The sequence below is a fragment of the Myodes glareolus genome, chromosome 17 (genome assembly GCF_982192425.1).
Source record: "Myodes glareolus chromosome 17, mMyoGla1.1, whole genome shotgun sequence".
Lineage (NCBI taxonomy): Eukaryota > Metazoa > Chordata > Mammalia > Rodentia > Cricetidae > Myodes > Myodes glareolus.
In genome coordinates, this window is record NC_142042.1 from 55,455,337 (window position 1) to 55,477,637 (window position 22,301).

At 43.0% G+C, this 22,301-nt stretch overlaps 1 protein-coding gene across 1 annotated transcript in view; it reads right to left on the reverse strand.

The window, feature by feature from the left end:
• Casq2 (calsequestrin 2) overlaps window positions 1-22,301 on the reverse strand; it is a 67,734-nt gene that overhangs the window by 28,828 nt on the left and 16,605 nt on the right. The window contains exons 2-4 of the mRNA XM_087897696.1: window positions 14,466-14,550; window positions 11,468-11,568; window positions 2,971-3,082 (exon numbers count right to left, since the gene is read on the reverse strand). Of these exons, the coding sequence (XP_087753822.1) occupies window positions 2,971-3,082; window positions 11,468-11,568; window positions 14,466-14,550 (298 nt within the window). The remainder of the gene's footprint in view (window positions 1-2,970; window positions 3,083-11,467; window positions 11,569-14,465; window positions 14,551-22,301) is intronic.

Genomic DNA, 22,301 nt, shown 5'->3' on the forward strand with positions numbered 1-22,301 from the left:
AATTTGTCACGAGAGGACGGAACCACACCCGTGTGAGAACGCTGCCACTTTACTACACCTGGGCAGGGACTGTGAGGTTTCTGGAGAATGGGAATAGTGGTGCTTATAAATTCTATAACCCTGCAGTCCCATCATGATGGACTTTTCAGAAGACTGACTTCCTCCCATCTCACTGGATTTTATACTCCAAAATTAGGCAGATTTGTATAAGATTCAGTCATAGATTGTTTCAGAATAATGCTGGCTCAATAATGCCCAGGTAAAACAGATGAACACACCAATGTGATGAGACTTTTGTTCTGAGGAGAGCACTGGGTTTTAGGAACCACAGACCTGGGGAAACATCTCAGTCAGTTAAGTAGCTGCCTGACAAACTCAAGGACTTGAGTCTGGGGTTCAGTACCCAGAACCCAGATAAGACCCCATAGGAAGCTTTACCTTCTCTGAAGAATGGATGGGAAGTAGGGTGGAGAGAAGCTGTGTGTGTGTGTGGGGGGAGCAGGAGCAGGGGAGGGAGTAGGAACTGGGACCGGTATGTAAAAATGAGAAACGATCACTTTTAAAATATAAATAAAATTTAAACAAATAAACAAACAAATAAAAACCCAGCAGAGTGACAGATGCTTGTCACTTCAGTGCTGAGGAGGCAGAGACTAGTGGATCCCTGAGGTTGCTGGCCCCTACTTGGAAAGTCCCAGGCCAGCGAGATACTCTGTTTCTTAAAAATAAATAAATAAATAAATAAATAAATAAATAAATAAATAAATGGAGGGGGAGCGGAAGGAGGGGTAACTGTGGTAAAAATGAATAAAAATAAAAAAATCTGAACTAAAAAAATAATAAAGTCTGTTCTCTGTTGCACCCACATCTACAGGAACACACTCTCACACACACATGCGCATACATGCATGCACTCATATGCACACACAAACAGGTATACACACAGGCTGAGCATCTAGGTTTAACTTTAAATTACAGGGTCTCCCGTAGCACCAGCTGCTGCCCTTCAACATCCTGCCTCTACATCCCAAACGCTGGAGCTACAGGCATAAGTTACCACCATCAGCTAGTGTTTCGATTTCCCTAATAATTACAAAACAAGTTGGGCCATATCTATGTACGCCTTCCTAAGAAAAGGCGTCACTTGTTTCCCACACATAATATGCTACGGAAAGATACGGTTGGCTTTCAATCCCATTACTGGTCACGAGAAATAAGAAGATTATACCCACGACCAAGAAGAAGCATCAGTTATCAGGCTGTGGGGAGGCTTGGGTCCATGAAGAGCAGGGACCAGACGGCCTAAATTGTGTCCAAGGATGAGAAAAGAATGTTAGCAGCGACAGAAAAGGCAATGAGTGTGGTCCATTCCTCTGCCACCATCCAGTGTGTGAACAAGTCTGTTACCCATGGTGGTTTTCAAGGAACTGAAGAGTCTGGCACTTGAAGCCATCCTTGGGAATTGCAGGCTGCTATTTTAAGCCTCCTACCTAAAGTCACAAAGCTGCGCTCTTGGAAGTGACTCAAGAGTCTCCTTCCAGAACAGAAAACTATATGATTTGTTCCCCATCTCAGTTCCTTTTGCTACCATTACATAAGAAGATTAATAAGCAAATGAATAATAAAGCCAGGGAGCCCAAATCCCTTGCAGGTTACCCTCATTTTATGCCTACATGCATGATCACATCTGCCGTCCTCCTACAGGACTTGCAAGGCCTTGCAAGCATAGACCGCTCATAGACCGCTCGTTAGGGGTATGAGCACTAACGTTTACATCCTGGCTTCTGCATCCGTGAGTGACAAGAGACAGTTAATCAAACCTTTGTGTCCCACCCCTTCACGATCGTTAAAATGCAGACAACTGCCTGAACAGAACCTCACTCGCCTGTCAGGAGGCAATTTTCTAGGCACAGGCCCTGGCTATCACAGATGGTTAGAAAATGGGGTCGTTTTGGTTTTTGTCAGTGTGGCAGAGGAGAAGGTACTGGAAAGCACTTTCTACACTGCTCTTGGCCCTGGCCCCTCCTGATCCATGGTCACATCATGGTTGGTGAAGGAGAGGGAAGGCAGAGGATGGGAACAAATGGAGAGGAAGAACTGGAATGGGAAGCAGAGCTGCTCTCAGCTCGTGTGTGCCAGGGCTCAGGTAAGGTTTCTGCTCTGTTCCGTTTTATAACTTCTCAGAAAGCTGCCCTTGCTGTTCTCTTCCCCATGCATCTCTAGACCTCCACTCTCCACCCTCTCTCGCCTGCACACCCACTGCCGTGATGCTGGGGAAGGGCCCTCGGCTCACACACAACCTGGCCACAAAACCTTCATAGACATCTGCCCAAGGGTGGGGTGGCATCATAGGCACGGATGGATGGCCAGCTGTGGGCTCGACCAGCGATTTTCCATATTTTCTAGCAACTGCTGAGCCCATCCCCACCAAAAACTCAATTAATTCTCCCTAGCTACTGACCACAGGAAGAACCAACATCAGGAAGATATCCACTGGGTGTCCCATTTTACAGGAGACCCCGATGGGGAGGCAGAGAGGTGGGAGAGTAGAGGGAGGGAGAAGGCAGTTTATTCTGTAGAACACACCCACAATAACACATACACACTTATACACACAATAACATAGATGCAAAAACATACATTCACTAACACATACATAATACACACAATAATACACGTGCACAATCACAACTACAATCACACACACAATCATACAGACACACAGACACAGACACACACAGACACACAGACACACCTTCAAGACTAGAGAACATGGCCTGCCCTTAATGTTCTTTTCAACTCACCTCATATTTTGCAGTTTCTGCACGTGTCCCTTTGCACATAAAACAAGAAGAAATTCAAGTTCTACTCCCCCCAGCAAAAGAGATATTAAAGCCACACCCTCTTGTGTGATAGCCTAGCACCCCTTGTTAGGGCTAGCCTTCAGACTCGTGTTGACAGAAAGCTTACATTCAGAGTCCTCATTCTTGAAAAATCCTAGGAGCTTGATCTGGTCCTCGATGCGCTCGAAGGCCTGGACTTCCAGCTTGTTGTTCACGATCTCCACTGGGTCTTCGATGAGCTGAAATCACACACACAGGCACAGATGTGGTCACAGACACAGATACACACACATATCATGTGTTCAAATAAGAGACATCATCTCTCCCCAGTGGAAGACAGAACACTTTGGAGAGAAGGGACACTTGTGCACAAATTGTGCAAATAGGCAGTGAGACGGAAAGAACACTAAGTCAGGCCATGTTCTCTAGCCTGGAAGAGGTGTGTGTGTGTGTGTGTGTGTGTGTGTATAGTTTTGTGTGTCACTGTATGTGTGGTTGTGTGTGTGATTGTGTATGTGGACACAAAAGTCTTGATTTCACATCCCATCCTGCCCCATTGTGCATGGCAGAAATTCTTCTGTCCTGGGTGAAGGCATAAGTCACAAACAGTCCCACACCAGTTTGGAATTATGATTAATAGAATGGTTATTTATTCAAAGGGGAGAAAACTTACAGATTACCGTCCCAGACAACAACCCCTCTGCACGAATAGGAAAGGAGTCTAGAAGCCGGAAGAGGAGCCGGAATCCAGAGAGAGAGTGGAGGACAGCCGCTGCTTTTTTAAAGAGAGAGAGACCAAGCCCCAATGGGCTCATCTCTCAGTGGCTATTGGCTGAAGGAGCGGAAGGAGCTCCCACAGCATCTTCCCCTTTTGTTTAAGTAAGAGAGTTCTAAGCCTACTACGAAATTATACACAATAAGTACAAACCTACGAAATTATATACAATAAATACAAATATCCTATTCTAACTAGCTTAAGTCTTGAACAACAAATAACTTGGCCAAGTCATAAGAGGAAAGTAACTACATTTATATGATCTTCAATCCCATCGAAGATCTGAGAAGGGAAATAATGTTACCTGAGTAATTAGGAAGTGCAATCAAACAACTTCCAGAACATGTAACAAATCACAGAGACAACTGGCTACCTGGACAAACACCCAAAGTCACGTTTGCAGTGTTGAAGCAACCAACTTTAGCTAAGGCCTGACGTAACTGACATACCATTTTCAAAGGCAAGAAACTTTTCAAAACCATCTTACCCTGTCTTGGCAGGATAAGACAGTTCTGTTTTATCCATTTATGGATATTCTGTAACTCTGTCAGTAGTTGAGGTATGGGCATTTCTTTACCCAAAAGCCAGTTCTGGCAAGAAGAAAGACTCCAGGTGGAGTGTCTTTGGTGCTCAACATTCTCTTGGGAATAGATTGGTGTTGCCAGGAGCGATTGTGTCTCACTACCGCAGAACTCTGAATTAGATTAAAGGCCATTTTCTACAGCTCTTTGAAGAGGTTGAAGATTATCTATCTATACTGAATATAATCTCTATGTATCTAAAGAACCTGAATAGTCTAATTATAAATGATAAACTTAGATGACTATTGATCTATATAATTCTCAATACCTATCTAACTTAAAAACTGAGACAATAAACAACTGTGCAATAAATGAGGACAATATGATCTCCAAATATAAACAATGTGCAAGTATACATTGCAATATGGTAAATATATATATATCAATACATAAACAATATATAAGTATCTTAATCAGAGGTAGAAGTGTAAAATGCAATATGGTAAATATACATATATCAATACAATATATATATCAATACACAAAAATGTTTTAAACAGAGGTAGAAGCATGCATGCATACAATAGTGAACATAATTTAACTTTGTATCAATATATAAGAATCGATACCAATATATTTGTCTAAAAACAATAACTCACAAGTACAAATCTATTATTCCATAATCCAATTATCCCTCTTTTTTTTTTAAGATTCCTGAGCTTATAAAATTCCTCCCCCAACCCTCAACCGTATACTAATTATAACCAACCCCTAAATGATGTCCTTAAACCCAAGGACAAACTTTACTGGGAGAGGGGACGTCGTTCTCTAGAATTACTTCCAGCTGTCATGGGGGCGATGTTCTTTCTGGGGGATCCTGTGAAAGTAAAATGATGGTTAAATTTCAAGATCAATGTCTTTTAAAATTGCAAATATTCTCTGAGTATTTTGTGGAGGTCTGGCCAGAATGTTGTACAAGATGTGCACCATTTCAGCTAACCACGTTGGAACTGTCTTGTGTGGCTGGTACCCAAAACAGGTCTTGTAGTAGCGCTATCAGTATCATGACATCATATCAACCAGGTGGAGTTGTTGTTATGGGGCCCCATCTTCTTCCTGGAAACTTCAAATGTCACTGCAGGAAAAACTCATTGTTCATTGTGGAAAACTTAAACAGTAATCATATAGACATATACAGATATACATATATTCAATGAGAGGCACAATAGATATATTTAATGAAAGGTATGATAGATATGAAGAAAAGTAAAGATGTTTTCTAAACTCATATTTCTTTCTGTCCCATATCATGGCTCTTGACATGAGACAGAAACTCCAGAAACTCTGGGTTTTTCTTTTAACAACAGGCTTGGAATTAGAGAGGGACTGAGCCAGAGTCCAACTCCAAAACCAGCTCTATAGATTTAGAAATATGATTTAGTGTATTTTACTTACAGAACCTATTCAGTTTTCTTGATAGTCCCTATTGGGTCAGTATTCAAATATCCAGGGTCCCTTGAATTTTTCAAAGATGAGTGTTTTCCTATGGAGATAAGAACAGAACCCTGCCCCCATTCTATATGTTTTTCTTACCACCTGTATGAATATCATCATTGTAGATGAGCTGTCATTTCTCCTTTCCAAGAGGTTTCTCCTCTTCAAATTGAACCTTTATTAATTTTGATGGTATCCACAATTTTTCTTGTCCTGTGGAAACAAGAGTAAAACCCCTTCCCCAACGTAGCACATCTCCTGGCTTCCATTGAGAGGTCAGCACGTCTTTGAAATAAACAGGTTGGTTTAGTTCAGAAGTTTTTTCCATTATCCAATGTCTCTCTGTTGCTGTTGTTCCTTTCTCATTAGCATTAAGAAAATTCAAGGTTAATAAAGCATTATGCAATCTATTTCTGGGGGTATCTTTCGTCCCTTTCTGTTTGTTCAGCATATCCTTTATAGTACGATTTGATCTTTCTATAACTGCCTGACCTGTAGGATTATTTGGTATACCTGTAATGTGTTTTATATTATGATAAGCAAAAATGCGTTTCATTTTCTTAGATACATATGCTGGACCATTGTCTGTCTTTATTTGTGCAGGTATACCCATGATGGCCATAACTTCCAATAAATGTGTGGTTACTGAATCAGCCTTTTCTGAGCTCAGGGCAGTTGCCCATTGAAAACCTGAATACGTGTCTATGGTGTGGTGTACATATTTTAATTTACCAAATTCCATAAAGTGGAACACATCCATCTGCCAGATTTCATTCCTTTGAGTACCCTTTGGGTTACTCCCTGAAGGCAACGGTGTTTGATTATAGAAAGAACAAGTAGGACATCTCTTTATAATGTCCTTAGCTTGTTGCCATGTATTGGAAAACTCTTTCTTTAAGCCTTTACTATTGACGTGATTTTTTTATGAAATTCTGAGGCCTGCAGAATGCTTCCAATCAATAATTGGTCAATTTCAGCGTTACCTTGTGCTAGAGGGCCAGGCAGACCAGTATGGGACCGGATGTGTGTTATGTACATTGGACAAAGCCTATTCCTAATTATGTCCTGCACCTGGATAAACAATGAAGTCAACTCTGTGTCATCTGGTATGAATTCAGCGGTTTCAATATGCAAGATAACTCTTTCTGCATATTGTGAATCTGTAACCATATTAAGAAGTTCTTTAAAATCCCTTAGCACCATAAGAATGGCATATAATTCTGCCTTCTGGACAGAACTATAAGGGCTTTGTTCTACCTTACTCAATTCTTCTGATTTATAACCTGCTTTCCCTGATTTATTTGCATTGGTAGAAAATGTCCGGGCTCCAGTTATTGGAGCATCACGTACAATTCTAGAAAGAATCCAAGAAGTTCTCTTTATGAGGTTAAGTCTATCACTTTTGGGATAGTTGCTGCTAATTTCTCCCAAAAAATTAGTACAAGCTCTTTGCCATGGTTCATTATCTTCCCATAACTTTCTTATTTCCTCAGTAGTAAAAGGCACTATAATTTCTGCTGGGTCCATACCTGCTAGTTGACGAAGTCTCAGTTTACCTTTTTAAATTAATTCAGAGACCTTTTCTACATAAGTTTTTAATTTTTTACTTGGTTTATGAGGTATAAATATCCACTCTAAAATAATATCTTCCCTCTGCATTAAAATCCCTGTAGGAGAAATTCTGGAAGGCAGTATGACTAGGATGGAACTAAGATTCAGGTTCACCCTATCCACATGTGCCTCCTGTAATTTTTCCTCAATCATTGTCAGTTCCTTTTCTGCTTCAACTGTCAATTTTCTGGGGCTATTCAAATCTTTATCACCATCTAAGGTTTTGTTTAAATGAACTATTAAATCAGGTGTTATCCCAACAGCTGGTTGTAGGCTGGAAATGTCTCCTAACAATCTTTGAAAGTCATTAAGAGTCCGTAACCGGTCTCTCCTAATTTGTGCCTTATGCGTTTGAATTTTCTCTAACCCTATTCTGTAACCTAGGTAATTAATAGAATCTCCTCTTTGAATATTTTCAGGGGCAATTTGTAATCCCTACCTAGGCAAGACTTTCTTTACTTCTTTAAACATACTTTCCAAAGTATCTTTATTTGAATCAGATAATAAAATGTCATCCATGTAATGATAAATTTTGGACTTGGGAAATTGCTTACGAATTATTTCCAATGGCTTATTAACAAAATATTGGCACAATGTGGGACTATTGAGCATCCCCTGTGGTAGGACAGTCCATTGATATCTCCTAGTAGACTGAGAATTATTATAAGTAGGCACTGTGAAGGCAAATTTTTCTCTATCCTTTTCTTGCAAAGGTATAGTGAAAAAAACAATCTTTCAAATCAATAACTATAAGAGGCCATCCTCTTGGTAATAGAGAAGGCAAAGGAATTCCAGATTGTAGTGGACCCATAGGTTGAATTACCTTGTTGACAGCTCTTAGATCTGTCACCATTCTCCATTTACCAGATTTCTTTTTTACAACAAACACAGGAGAATTCCAAGGGCTGGTTGATTCTTCAATACGGTTAGCATCTAGTTGCTCTTGTACCAGCTGTTCCAAAGCCTGTAATTTATCTTCAGCTAGAGGCCACTGCTTGATCCATATTGGCTTTTCAGTTAGCCATTTTAAAGGTAGGGCTGTTGGTACCTCTAAAGGTTTGCTATTGGCTGTATGTTCTTGTACAGCCTGAATGGCTGGTGATCTTTTTCCATAATACCTCATTATATCCTTCCCAGAATTGTGAGTTCCTGGATCTACAGGAATGTTAATCTGGGTATTCCATTGTTGTAGCAGGCCATGGCCCCATAATTTTATTGCAATATTGGCTATATATGGCCTTAGTCTTCCTATTTGCCCTTCAGGCCCTATGCATTCCACCCATCTTGTGCTTTGTTTTACATGAGATAGGGTTCTAATTCCCAGGAACTGAACATCTACCTCTTGAAGAGGCCAATTCGGATGCGAAGATTCTGGAGTAATGATACTTACATCCGCACCTGTGTCTAATAAGCCTTCAATAAAAATGCCATTTATACAGACTCTTAGCTTTGGTCTTTGATCGTTAATAGAAGTATGCCAAAATATACGTTTACTCTGTCATACTGAATTTTTTGACTCATTCTCCACATGTAATTCATCATTTAGACCAGTATTACTTTTTACAGCAGCATTGGAGTTTTCAGTTTTCTTGGTGAGACACATTTTCCACTGTAACTGGGAATGACTAGAGATTCAAGAAGTATTCATCTAGCTTCTGGGTCTGTTACCCCTATGTCCAGAGCCTTAATTAATCTTTGCACAAAGTCAGTAAAGGGTTTTCTCTGTCCCTGCCTAACCCTGGTATATGATTCGACCCTTTTTGCTGGATCTTGTATTCTATTCAAAGCATTCAAGGCTGCTTTGTGACATAAGGACAGCACTTCTTTGTCATAAAGTGCTTGGACCTGTGGATCAGCATATGCTCCTACACCAAGAATTTGATCTTGGGAAACCTCCACACCTTTTGCTCTTCCTTCCTGTTCCATATGCTTGGATTCTTCTCTGAAATAAATTCCAAACATCAAGGAAGGTCCATCATCTAAAACTGCAGACACTAGCTGAGAGAAATCATGGGGGGTAGCTCTGACATTAGAAGCCCAAGTCCTTATCATTTCCTTAACAAATGCAGAGTGCAAGCCATAATTAACGACAGCTTGCTTAATTTCTTTTAAATCATTCATTGCTATTGGTGTCCATCTAGCTTCTTTAACTCCCTTTGAGCCTTTAGAAGTTGACCCTTTGTCAGAATAAATTACAGGGTATGTCGTTAGAACCCTGGGTAAGCCAGTTCTAACAGCTGGTGGTGGCATTGTATCCTGTCCTTGTGTCTTCTTACTCTGTTCACCAGCTCCAATATTTTCTTCAGTCATTTCTAATCTTGTTATCATTGTCTCCCTTAAGTCCTGAATCTCCTGACCTACCCGTGTTTCTAGGAATTTCACTAAGGTATCAGTTTTTTGGTTCCCATTCTGGAGGTACATTCTATCTGTTACTTTATCAAAACTTTGTGGTAACGTCTGAACGTCAAATTCAACAGCCTGAACCCTTTCAGGTAACTTCCTAGTACCCTTGGATATGGAATCAATTTTGTCTATCATAGTATCCACTTGTTCAGATAACCTCTGATTTTCAATAATTTTAATCCTTTCAACTAGTTGTTCATTATTAGTCCGTAAAAATCGTATCTTTCTTAATGATTAAATATTAAAAAGAAAACTGAAACCTAGTAACAAGTAAATTAATGTATTCCCATAGTCATATAAACCTTGCATGACATAATCCATTGTATTAATAAAGAAAACAGTAAAACTGGCGTTGGAAACAAAAACTGCCATATTACCTCTTTGTCTAGTAGGCGGCGCTATTGCCAAGTCGCAACTAGAACCACTGCAAAGGTGACGGAAATAGGGTCCTGTTTCAGTGTCTGCCTTAGTATTTGTTAAAAACTAGGAAATATAAGTTGCTCAACAAAGAAAATATAATTAAATCAATTCCATACACGGAATCAGAAACCCAGAATCCAGGGGTAGAAAAGAGCAACCCGGAAGTCGCGTATGCCTCTACGTGACCAAGTCGGCCCCGAGGAGTTGCAGCTTTTGGCAACTGCTTGCGTTCTGATTCATGCCACTCAAGTGCCGCACTTACGAGGGAAATTTAAAAACAACTCAGAAAAGAGCAAACCAGGCAGTCAGAGACTGTCCCAAGCCTGTGAAGCTTGGGAGGCATGGGGTTTAATTGAACTGCTGGCTCCAAACACAGGGCTAAGGACAGAGTTGCCCTGCAGAGCCCAGGCTGCCCCCACAGAGCCCAGGCTACCCCCATAGAGCCCAGGCTGGCCTTTCATGCACAGTCCTCGTGGCTCAGCATCCCCAGTGCCACGGTTACAGGTGGATCCCCATTCCTGGCAGAATTGGGTGATCTATGCAGAGCATGAGAGCCAAAGCCTTTAACCTCATAGCTGTGACCAGCAGTGTAACTTTATGCATGGCCAAAATATTTTGTAGTGTTTTCCCCTCTGTTGGAACTTATGGGTTTGAGGAAGTGATACCTCATTAGCTGAAAGGTTGTTTTTTGTTCTTGTTGTTGTTGGTGGTGTGTATGTGTTTGAGGGGGAGTATTCCTTAGCTTTATCTTTCCTAAAATGCAACTTTTTTTTATTTACTTCTTTTGTATGTGGGAAGATGTATGCACACCATAGTGTGTGCAGGTGGGGGTGTTAGAAGACAGCTTGTGAGAGCAGATTCTCTCACCCTGTGGGACTGAGGAATTGAATACAGACTACCAGGTGCCTTTACCTTCTGAGCCATCTCACCAATCTGCTAACTTCCTTTATACAACTCAGAAGACACAGGAAGACTAGGCCTGTGGGTCCCCACTTCCATCTCAGGTGGCTGCTTCACCCCCTCTTTGCCCACTTCCCATGGCTTTCTCTCAGTGTCGCTATACCGATCCCAATAAAACGTCAGTGGGTATCAGTGTGTAATTGGTAAGAGAACACCATGTCACTTCTTTTACACACACACCCATGCACGCACACACTCCCATCACTTCTAACAATTTGTTCAGTGACTTAAAGGCCTGCTTCCTGGTAGAAGTAGATTCTACAACCGTGTAGGCACCCCTTGTTGTTTTGTGAAGCCCGAGAAAAGCCTTATGCCACGCCAGGATCTCCAGCACCTTCGTGCCTGCATCCGAGTTGGAGCCTCCCCTCTGTGAAACAGCGGCACAGAGGCTGCTCCCCTCTGTGAAGCAGCGGCACATAGGCCGCTCACTACACACTTACATCCAAGAGAAACTCCACCAGGACATCTGCAGCGAACTCCCCATCAAACTCAATCGTGCGATCACCCTTCAGAACATACAGGCTTCCTTCTTCACTGAAACCTGGGGGGGGGGGGGAGGACAGAGGCCCAAGGTTAAGATCATTCAGGTGCAGAAAAGCCTTCTAGGTCCTGAGTGGCAGTGGGGTCAGGATCAGTGGGACTAACATTAACACAGACAGGTCGGACTGTCAGGGTCAGCCATGAATTAAAAATTTCCTCCCAATTCCACTACTGCTTTGGTTTCCAGGAATACTATTGACCCCCTGCCATTGTCCTTACCAGAACCTGTACTCGCCACTGCTACCTGTCACCTGAGCCCAGCTTCAAGCCCCTCCATCACCTAATGCCAGCCCTGCCGTTCTGCCCACCTTGGCCAGACCCGGGCTCCTCATCCCTGCTACTCCTGTTACTTTTGCACTGTATGGTGTTAGGGAAGGGTGTGCCCAGCATGGGAAGCAGGGTCAGGCTTTACTTCTCTTTGCCTTTTCTCTAAACCTAGAATGACTTCCATCCCTGACTCCATCTTGGTTACTTCTGGTTCTGGCTTAGGGCCCATTTTCATCTAAGGTCTCTGCAACCGTTTGGGTCTTCTATTGTTGCTCTCAGGGCTTGAAGGTGTTCACTCTAGTAAGACAGTCTCTACCAATAGGGGTGTGCCCTTCTCCAGGGCTGGGCTCAGCCTCTCGCACAGAGCTGGGTGGGCGTCTGTGTGTGGACAGCTCTGCATCACAGGCCTCTTCACTCAGGCCCCTGGTTGATGCTGGGAGGGCAAACAGCAACTTCACCGTTGCCACAGTACCCTTGGTACAAGGTGCTGTACTTTAACAAATCCTTGCTGGGACGCTGTACCCTTCCCCCCGGAATATTAAACAACCAAGATTGACATTATTGCAAATCTATCACATTATTAATTCTTCAGATCAGTTATTTTCAACTCTTTTATCCAGGAAATACAAAGGACCCTCAGGAGCAGGAGGGCTGGGTCACAGCCTGCTGCCCTGAACCTGATCTGAGGAGCTACCGGCATAACCCAGCAATGGATACACAGAATATTCTTGACTCTGATAGCATCTGATCTTGAAATGTGACCCAGGAAGCACCAGTCAGCATCTTGTTTGGGATTTTGTCTTGAGTGAGGCCAAGTAGTGCTTCACATCCTGTTGTAGTCATGACCAAAGTAAGGCAATCAGGAGAGGAGGGTAGGAGTAAAGGGGCGGGTTTGCAGAACACAACCATATCATGAAAACCCAAATATCCTACATCTACATTGTAGCTGCTTTCATCCCTCCACGGTGACCCTAGAGAAAAACATATTTAGATATACCAAGCCCCATCATGCCCTTGGCCAGTCTGTTCTTGTGAATTCTCATTCAGCCTGTGCTGCTTAGATCTGGATATTTCTAGGGCACTAGTACTTTTTAAAATTTTACTAAAAATTCTTCCAAATATCACCCATTCACCAAAACAGTGGCGGATTGGGAGCAAGGCTAACAATCAATAAGCTGCTAGGGAAAGAGGTAGAACTCATTAAATATTTTTGACTCTAGGAAGAGTTGAATGCATTTTGCTTCTATGCTCAGGATAGAAAAGATATTTTTAATACATCTCCAAGGAAATAGATATGCCAGTCATTCTCAGTAAGTCGTCATAGGCATGAGTTCTTCCTGTGTCAACTTAAGTAGTCTTCTCTAAAATAAATCTTATCTTAAAAAAATGTCTGCTCTTCTAAGAAATAAAACAGTAAAGGGTTTTTTTTTTGTAATTTGCTAGGATAATGCACCTGCATGTACCTGGGATAACAAACCTGTATGTTCCTAGGATAATATGTCTGCATGTACCTGGGATAAAGCATCTGCATGTACCTGGAATAATGCATCTGCGTGCACCTGGGATAATGCATCTGCATGTACCTGGAATGATACACCTGCATGTACCTGGGATAATGAACCTGCATGTACCTGGGATAATGAACCTGCATGTACCTGAGATAATGCGCCTGCATGTACCTAGGATAATGAACATGCATGTACCTGGGATAATGCATCTGCATGTACCTGGAATGATGCACCTGCTTGTACCTGCATTAATGAACCTGCATGTACCTGGGATGATGCACCTACATGTACCTGGGATAATGAACCTGCCATGTACCTGCATTAATGAACATGCATGTACCTGGGATAATAAACCTTCATGTACCTGAAGATGTCTATTGAACCACCACTAAGATTTTTTTCTTCTTCTGTGCTTACTACTCCAAATGCAATTAACCTTTCTTCAAAGGTTCTGTTTCATAACCTCCTGCTATTTTTAATAGCCATTCTCCACTGGTCATGCAGAAAAAGCTAAATGGACAGTGTTGGGGGTGGTATTTGGAAACCAGCGGGGTTCATTGTGCCCTTTCTCCTTGGGATTATGGAATGGGGATCTTAAAGGGCACTTGATCATGACATATTGACATGAGAGATTACCGCTCCCTCTGCCCTGTCGCTTAACCGTGCCTCACCTAAATCCATCCAGGCTGAAATTTTCCAGCTGGGGTTCAGCCTTAACTTTGGGACTTCTGGAGACTCTGATGCAATTGCGCAATGTGCTGAGGGCTGCTGGAATGTTCCCAGAGAGGCCCAGAGAAGCCACTGAGGCACGAAGATGCAGAATCTGGGCTTCTAGATGCTGTGGGAGCTGTCAATCAAGGCTCCAGAGCCTTACATCACTTTCTCTCTGCCTGATATTGATACAAAGATAAATTAAATGATTCCTGCCAAACCATTAGATAGTGGCCTAGGCTTACTTTTATCAGGCTTTTCTATGACCCAAAATGGTATATGCACTATCATTTTATGTGTTTGAAAATAATCCAGTTATCATGCAAGATAAATATAACTGCCTTTTTTTTTTTTTTACAAGACACATTTACACATTTGTTTCTTCCCAAGAGATTTCAAATAACGAACTTACCCAGCTTCTTGGCAAGCTTGGCTTCTTTCTTGGCATCCACCATCACAAAGCCTATGTTTTTATGTTCCAGAACCTGGGCCACGAGCTGGAGAGAAATAGGTAGAGGGAGGGAGTGAGTTAAGGGAAGAGTGATGGTAGAAGCTGTCCCAAGCATCAGGGCCAGCACCCTTTGCACATCCTGCTACTCAGACCTCTGATGAGTCAGCAGAATGCTGAGAATCTGAGCAAGGGGCTAAGGGGAAAGATCTGGAAAAATGCATCCATAACCACAAGCTCCTTTCTGCCCTCAAGAGGACAAAATTGGGCTGTAGAAAATCCAAAAGGAACCAAGGGAGCTCAGACACTCAGTGGACACCTGGTATGGAGCCTTGGGCCCTTCTGCAGTTGTCAAACAAAACTGTCAGGGACACATCTTTGAATGAATGAGTCCTGAGACCTGGAGGCCTCCTGCCCCTGGACGGGCATGATGCAGGTTCCCGCTGGCATCTGGGGGCTTCCTGAAGCCCATAGTGAGAAAGAACAAGAGGAAGTGTCTGAGGATGGAGGTACCATTGACCCTACAGTTCAGGAGGATGCATCAGTGCCTTGGACGGGGAGGTGGCTAAAAAAACCACTCTAACAAACAGCAGCATAGATAGGAGATGAATGTAATCACATTTTATTTATATTTTAGTAAATAAAGCTTGCCCGAGGATCAGAAAAGTAAAAGAGCCACGCTGGCCAGTCTTACAGACCAGGTAGCAATGGCATACACCTTTAATTCCAGTAGCCACAATGACACACATATTTAATACCAGTAGTCACTAGTTTGCCATAGGAACTAGGAGGTAGTGGTGCTGACTTAATCCCAGAACTAGAGAGGAATATAAAATGGGAGGAGACAGCACTCACACAGTCTCATTCTGAGATTCCTAGAGGCAGGATCTCCTTTCTGACTGAGATAGAGGAAAGAGGCAGTGGCTGGCTGTTTTGCTCTTCTGACCTTCATGTTAAACCCCAATTTCTGTTTCTGAGTTTTTATTAATCGTGCTTCCGATGAAACCATGTGTAAGACTGGCATCCAACTAAGCTTCCTGAAACTCTCAAATGTCAGAGCACCATTTCTCTGTCATCTTGCCCTCTCACCAAAAAGGGCCTCGACAGAAATGGGGATACCATGAAATATGAAATGCCCGAGGATTGAACCTGGGTCTTTACAAATGCACATTGAACCATTGTGCTACACTTTGAACCCGAATACTACTTTTAAAACGCATATATTCATATGCAGTCGTTAAGAAATACAAAAGCGAGATCTCTAAAACACATTCCTGATTTTCTCCAGAAGCGAGGTCTTGTGAAACTGAGACACAATATCACAAACTGGAGAGTGCGAACAATAGTTAAAACACAGAACTTGTCTGTCACCACAAAGGGCCCTCTGTCGTCCTTTATGGTCATAGCCACCGTGTGCTGCCCCACCCCACTTCGGCCCCTGGAATCACGTAGCAGGTAACTTTTGGAGATAACTCTTTCCACTCTTATCCAGAGAATCTGTCACGGTGCTGCACGTATCCCGAGCTGCGTTCTTTTTCACTGCTGGGTAGAATTCCATTCCCCTACTCAAGGGTGTGTGGGCTGTTTCCAGCTGTTCACTATTATGAATAGAATTCCTGTGTGGGATTTTGAGTTAAATATTAGTCTTAATTGGGGCGGGGACATAGAAATGACTAGGAGAATAATTTCTGAATCCTAGGGGAGTTTCAGGTTGAGTCTTCACTGAAACCACCAATTTTTTATCCAGAATGACTGAGGTATTTTACATTCTCATGAAAAATGTCCAGTTCCTCTATAACCTTGGCAGCATTTGGTGTTATCACTATTTTAAAGTTTAGTCATTCTCATAAGTATGTAGCAATGTTTCCTTATGGTTTCCTTGTGCTTCATGATAGTTTATTTGAACATTACTTCATGTTTATGTATGTTTCCTTCTGTAAAATGCCTCTTCATGTGTTCTCCCATTTCATGGTAAACATTAGCTTCTCTCTCTCTCTCTGTCTCTGTCTGTCTCTCTCTCTCCCTTCCTTCTCTTTCCTTCCTTCCTTCCTTTCTTCCTTTCTCTCCTTTCCTTTCTCGATCCCCAGCACCCACATAAATTGGGCACACTAATGTGTGCCTGCAACCCCAGCTCTGAGAAGAGAGACAAATAAATCCCTGAGGTTCCTGGCTAGCTAGCCTGGGAATCAGTGAAGCCCAAGTTCAACAAGAGACCTTGTCTCAAAAATAGAAAGTGGAGAGCAGCTCAGTCAACATGTATGTGCAGTTATGCACACACAAAAACATGCTCACCACCTACAGCACACAAATGGAGAATTTAATTCCAGTGAAGTCTAATTCATCAATTTTTTCATCTATAAACGGGACTTTGTTGTTGTTGCTGTTGTTTCCAGATGGGGTCTCATTATGTGGTTCTGGCTGAACTCAGTATGTGGATCAGGCTGCCCTTAAACTCATGGAGATCCACTTGCCTTTGCCTCTGAGTACTGGAAGGCATCCATACCTGCTATGCCTAGGTATGGGTGGGATTTTAATGTTAAGTCCAAGTGCTAAATTCTGAACATTTCTATCTTTAAAAGTTTTAGGATTTACTTTTTGTTCTATGGGACACAGACTATTTTGAGGAAATTCTGTGGAAGCTGCAATAAAGCCAGGCATCCAGTTCTCCTTTTGGGATAGTTGACCCCAGCACGCTTTGTAGATGGCCTTCTGTCCTCTGACCTTTATCTGTGCCTTTATCAAGACTCAGTTAAGACATCTGTGGGGGCCTAGCTCTGCCATTTCCATTCTGTCCCATTGATCTATGTGTCTGTCCCTGTCTGTATTACACAGCCTGGGTTGTAGCCTCTGTGAGGTGAGTCCCCCAAACAGGTAAGAGTTGTGTTTTTACTCAATAGAAACACATAAAAATAACTTCGTGAGTTATTTTAACTAGTTATTTTTCTCTTGCACACAAACTTTAGAATAATCTTTTTTATACTACCAAGGTTGGAATTCTACTATTATTATAGTGTAATTATGTATATGTGTGTATGTATGTATAAATGTATATTATATATAAATATATAAATGTGTGTGAGAGAGATAGAATTATATTAACTCTTCTTTCAAGTTGGGGAGAGTGATGTATTCCGTATGTTGTCTGTCAACGTGGGAAGATGCTGCACTTCTCCATATATGCCATGACTTTTCCATCAGCCTTGCAGCTCTGAGCACATAAGACCTTTTGTTTTTCTGTTTTTAGAGACAGGGTGTCGCGTAGCCCACGCTGGCCTTGAACATCTAATCCTTCTGCCTCTACCTCCCAAGTGCTGGGACTACTGACACACACTACGACACTCAGCATAGCATGTAAGTATAGTGCAAGTGTTGTTAAATTCACAACTAAATATTTGAATTATTTCACACTATAGTGGGGTATTTTCAATTTTCACATCTGTATTCTCGCTTGTACAGAATAAATCAGTGTATTCTTATGTTTTTCTTGTAGCTTGTAACCTTGAATTTATTTATTATTTCTAAGAAATTTTTCTTTCTTTGGAATTCTTGGGAAATGTCTGGGTAGATAATCATATCACCTGCAAAGGTTTCTCCCTTCCTCATTTGTCCGACTTTCCATTTCCTTGTGTTTTTGCTGACTTTTCATTCTGCCGGTGAGAACTCTAGTCCTACATTGAAGACGGTACCTTGCTTTCTTACCTGGTCTTTTTTTTATTTCATTTTGTTTGCACCTCAGTCTTCTGGATGGAGCTGTTTTTCCTTTCTGTCCTTTTCTTTCTGCTACATATTTTACAGGTTGATCCTGTGTTTTCTACAGTCCTTTGGGGATTTCTTGTTTTCCCCGGTAACTCGGGGAATTCGGCTCTGCGGGTGCTCTGCTACCCTCTGTTCTGTGGTTGTTCTATTGCTCCATCCTCCGTTCCTGTTGTACCCCCTGTTGTACCCCTGCTGACCTCTTCCTTTCATTCCCTTTCCAGTTAGACTTCCTAGGTCTTCCGAGGTGAACGCAAACGTGTCCTGGCCTAGTCATGCTTCCTTCTCATCTGTTCTCAGTCTTTCTCTTTTTCTCTGGCTCTGAACCAGCCCCTCTTTCTGTGACTAAGGATCCCAACAGAATGTCTATCTGCTCCAGGAATGCCCGGTGCCTGCAGTGGAGAGAGGACCCCTGCCACCCTGAACATCCCAGAGTGTATCTCTTTTCTTGGATTTTGTCCGGTACTGGGAAGGCTGGGAACGCCGCATCACCGCTGTGACTCACCATGAGCTTGCCTGAGGTCCCCGTGCCAATCGCTGCAAAATCGCTCGGGTGTAGGCTATTGTACACAATCTGTCAGACCATGCTGTGTTCTCTTTTCCTAACAAATCTTTTTTTTTAATCATTGCAAACCACCCTGTCCTATTTACAGAAGTCAAAATCTTAAATGAATGTCCCCCGTCTATCATTCAAAGTCACCACACTCAGCTTTGCAGTACAGTAAAGTCCCCTCTCTTCTCCAACATGAGCCTCAACAACAGTCCTTAAACTTCAGTCAGCACAAGAAAGACCCGAGGCTCTGTTAAAATGGGGCTTCTTGGTCCTCCTCGACAGAAACGAGAAGCTAGAGCTGGGTGGGGCTCAGGAATCCACACCCTCATCCACCACTGCGCAGCCACACCCCGTGGTTCTGAGGCCCGGGCTCTCGAGTCAGTCACTCTCTGGAAAGTACAGCTATGAATGACTGCGTTTCCTGCGAAAGTTACAGGGCAGTGTTCCAGCTGTGGGCTCACGTTGGCTCTTTTGATCTCTCTCCATTTAGTGTGGGAGGTAAGTGCTGCTGCTACCAACCCAGGGAGCCATGGAAACGGTTCACTGAGCACTGAGGACCCTCATCACCCAGCTCTCACAGCCTGCAGTATGTTCACGGGAAAGAGAGCTGACTCCACAAGGTTGTCCTCTAACCTCCATAGGCGTGCCATGCCATGTGCGCCGTGCCATGCACGTACCACATGCCCACACCGCCCAACACACACACACACACACACACACACACACACACACACACACACACACATACACACACTATCAGGAAAGAACGAGAAATTAACTTGGAGAATTAAACAAGAGAGTTTGATTCCAACTTCTCCTCAGCACACACCACCACATTTATTTGTTTGTTTGTTTTCTGTAAGTACGAATGTGTCATCTTTTGGGTATGTGAGGCATAACCTTTCCTGTCTTGATATCTGCATGGGACTTTTGAATATAGTCGAGTGGTCAGTAGCCATCACTGCCCTAGATCACAGGTGGGCCGGAAAGCCCCACTACCTGAGGTGTACCTTCCTCCTCCTCCTGTTCCTCTTCCTCCTCAGCATTCTGACTCCAAATTCCTGCACCTCCTGAATCTCTGCCAGCTTTCATCCTCCCTCAACCTAAAGCTTGCCCCTCTGAGCTGCACTGTTGCCATCACCAGTTCTAGCATGCAGCCTTCGCAAGCTTAAACCAGCCTGAGATGGCAGACATCTAAGAGTACTGTGGGACTGAATGAGGAAGTGGCTGTGGTGAAGACCTGGGACCTCTGAGCTAACTCTTGGTGTGACTGGGTCCCTCAGAACCAGTAGTCTCTGGGGAGGCTGGAGTAGACAAACTGGTGACGGCTGCCTCTTGCATGTGGCTTGTTTCCTCTATCTCCCCACTCCTACAACCTAAACCCCACCTCACTCATCCTCTCTGCTTCAGGTCTCTAAACTTTAGCAAAGCTTGGATGCCCAGAGCAGGCCCAGGCTCATCTTTCACTCAGTTGTCCTTTCTAGAAAGCTGGGGGCCCATCCCCAGGAGTGAGCTCCGGCACCTTCTGTAATCTGGGTTTACATCTCTGCTGTACTGTGACTCTTTCCTCACTGTGGCCATGTCAAGTGTCTCCTGTAATCTGTGCAGTTCCTTGGAGACAGTGGGTACACAGAGGGATTGGTCCGAGTACCTCACAAGTTCAAGGAGCTTGTTAGCCAGAGAGGCAAGATGCAATTATCACCCAATACTGTGAGTCCCAGGTGAGAGAAACAGTTGCCTCCACGTTTCTTAAATGCCCAGAAAATCGGAATACTCTTTTGTACGTGACTACGATTTTCTCCTGCTAGCTTGCAGCCATTCCTGACTGGCTTGAGTTTGGTGGGTTTTTTTCACTGCTTTGCCTGAGAGGTCATCCTAGAAACTAGCCCCACCTGTTGGCTGGTTATATGCAGCTCCTGGAATGGAAACATTGCTCACTCTCTCAGAATCATTAGGATTTGGTTTGGCCATTGCTGATTTTTTTTTTTTTACCCAAAAAGAACTTCTAACAAAATTCTATATAAATAATATCATAGGTAACATGATAAATAAACAATATAATAATTCAACAGTTGACAAGTGCATGTTTTTGGTGCGTCTTTCTCCTGTTGTTAAATTGTATTTATACTACTGTTGCTGTTGGAATGATCGGGTCCGTGTGCATACCACCTTTAAATGAGTAAGTGTTCTATACTTCTTAGACCCCGGTGACGAAGAGCATGGGACTTAGTGTCAATTCCTGGATTGCCTACTTTGTCACTAGTCTGTGCTGTAACTTCAGTGCACATAATACTATCTATACCAATATCTATACCAGGAGACTCTTTTGAACTTTTGAAGGTCAACAGAAATAACAACTATGAAGTGTTTGGCATGGGTCTTCACATAAAGTAGATGTTTAATGAGTGTAGATTTCCTCCTTAATAGTATGATAGCCAGATGCCGGGTGGTGATGGCACATGCGTTTAATCCAAGCACTCAGGAGGCAGAGGCAGGCAGATCTCTGTGAGTTCAAGGCCAGCTTGGTCTACAAAAGCTAGTTCCAGGACAGGATCCAAAGCAAAACAGAGAAACTCTGTCTTGAAAAACAAAACAAAAATAAAAACAAAAAGTATGATAGTTGAATATGGCTCTGGATTGTGTGCTGATCCTCAAGTATCAAAGCCCAGGGTATCAGAATGGAAAGAGAAGTTACGATCGTTAGCTAAGGATGAGCTAATGAGGGAGGCAGCCAAAAGAGCAGGGCAGATTTAAAGGCTATGGAGTCTCATGAGAGAGAGCTTGTGGGCAGGAGTGGGAGGCAAACCATAAAGAGCCTGGCAGGCCATGGTGAGTGCTGTGGGTTTAGTCTCCATGAACTTTGGGCGTGTCCAAACATCCCTGCATAACCACACAGCCCTGCATGGTGGGCCCTCTGCCTCTTCAGCTTAATGGAACCTTCTAGATATGTTCTTCGGTCCATCTAGAAGGCACCCTTCACCGTTCTCCACCAATTCTGCTGTCTTTGCAGTGTACCTGGACATGCTAGTTCTCTAGACGGTGACCCCTGACCCCTGCTCCCAACTCGGTGCTTACCCGGAAATCCTGAGATTTCCCTCTGCAACTTTCCCTTTGTTTGGATATGGTGGTTGTGATAATCACCTCTCTACTGTCAGTGTTCAGGCAGCAGGCTCTGTGTCTATGTCTGCCTTTCTCCCATGCTATCTCCAGCACCCAGGAGGGTGGCTGAACTGGCTCCCAAATTAGTGCCTCAAGTAAATGAACCAATTAAAAGGGAGACTGCTTGTGAGAGCAGAGGCCAGTGGGACAGTGGACGGGCAGAAGGAGTGAACACATCTACAGGGAATAAACAGTGTCAGCGTAGGTTTGAAGGTGAACTTGTCAAGGGTTGGACCAGAACAAGCTAGCTTAGTGGAGCAAGTAGTATTTAGAGGAGCTAAGAAGTGTCCTGTGTCTAAGATGTATAAGAAAAAGAGTGAAGGTTTGAACTCTGG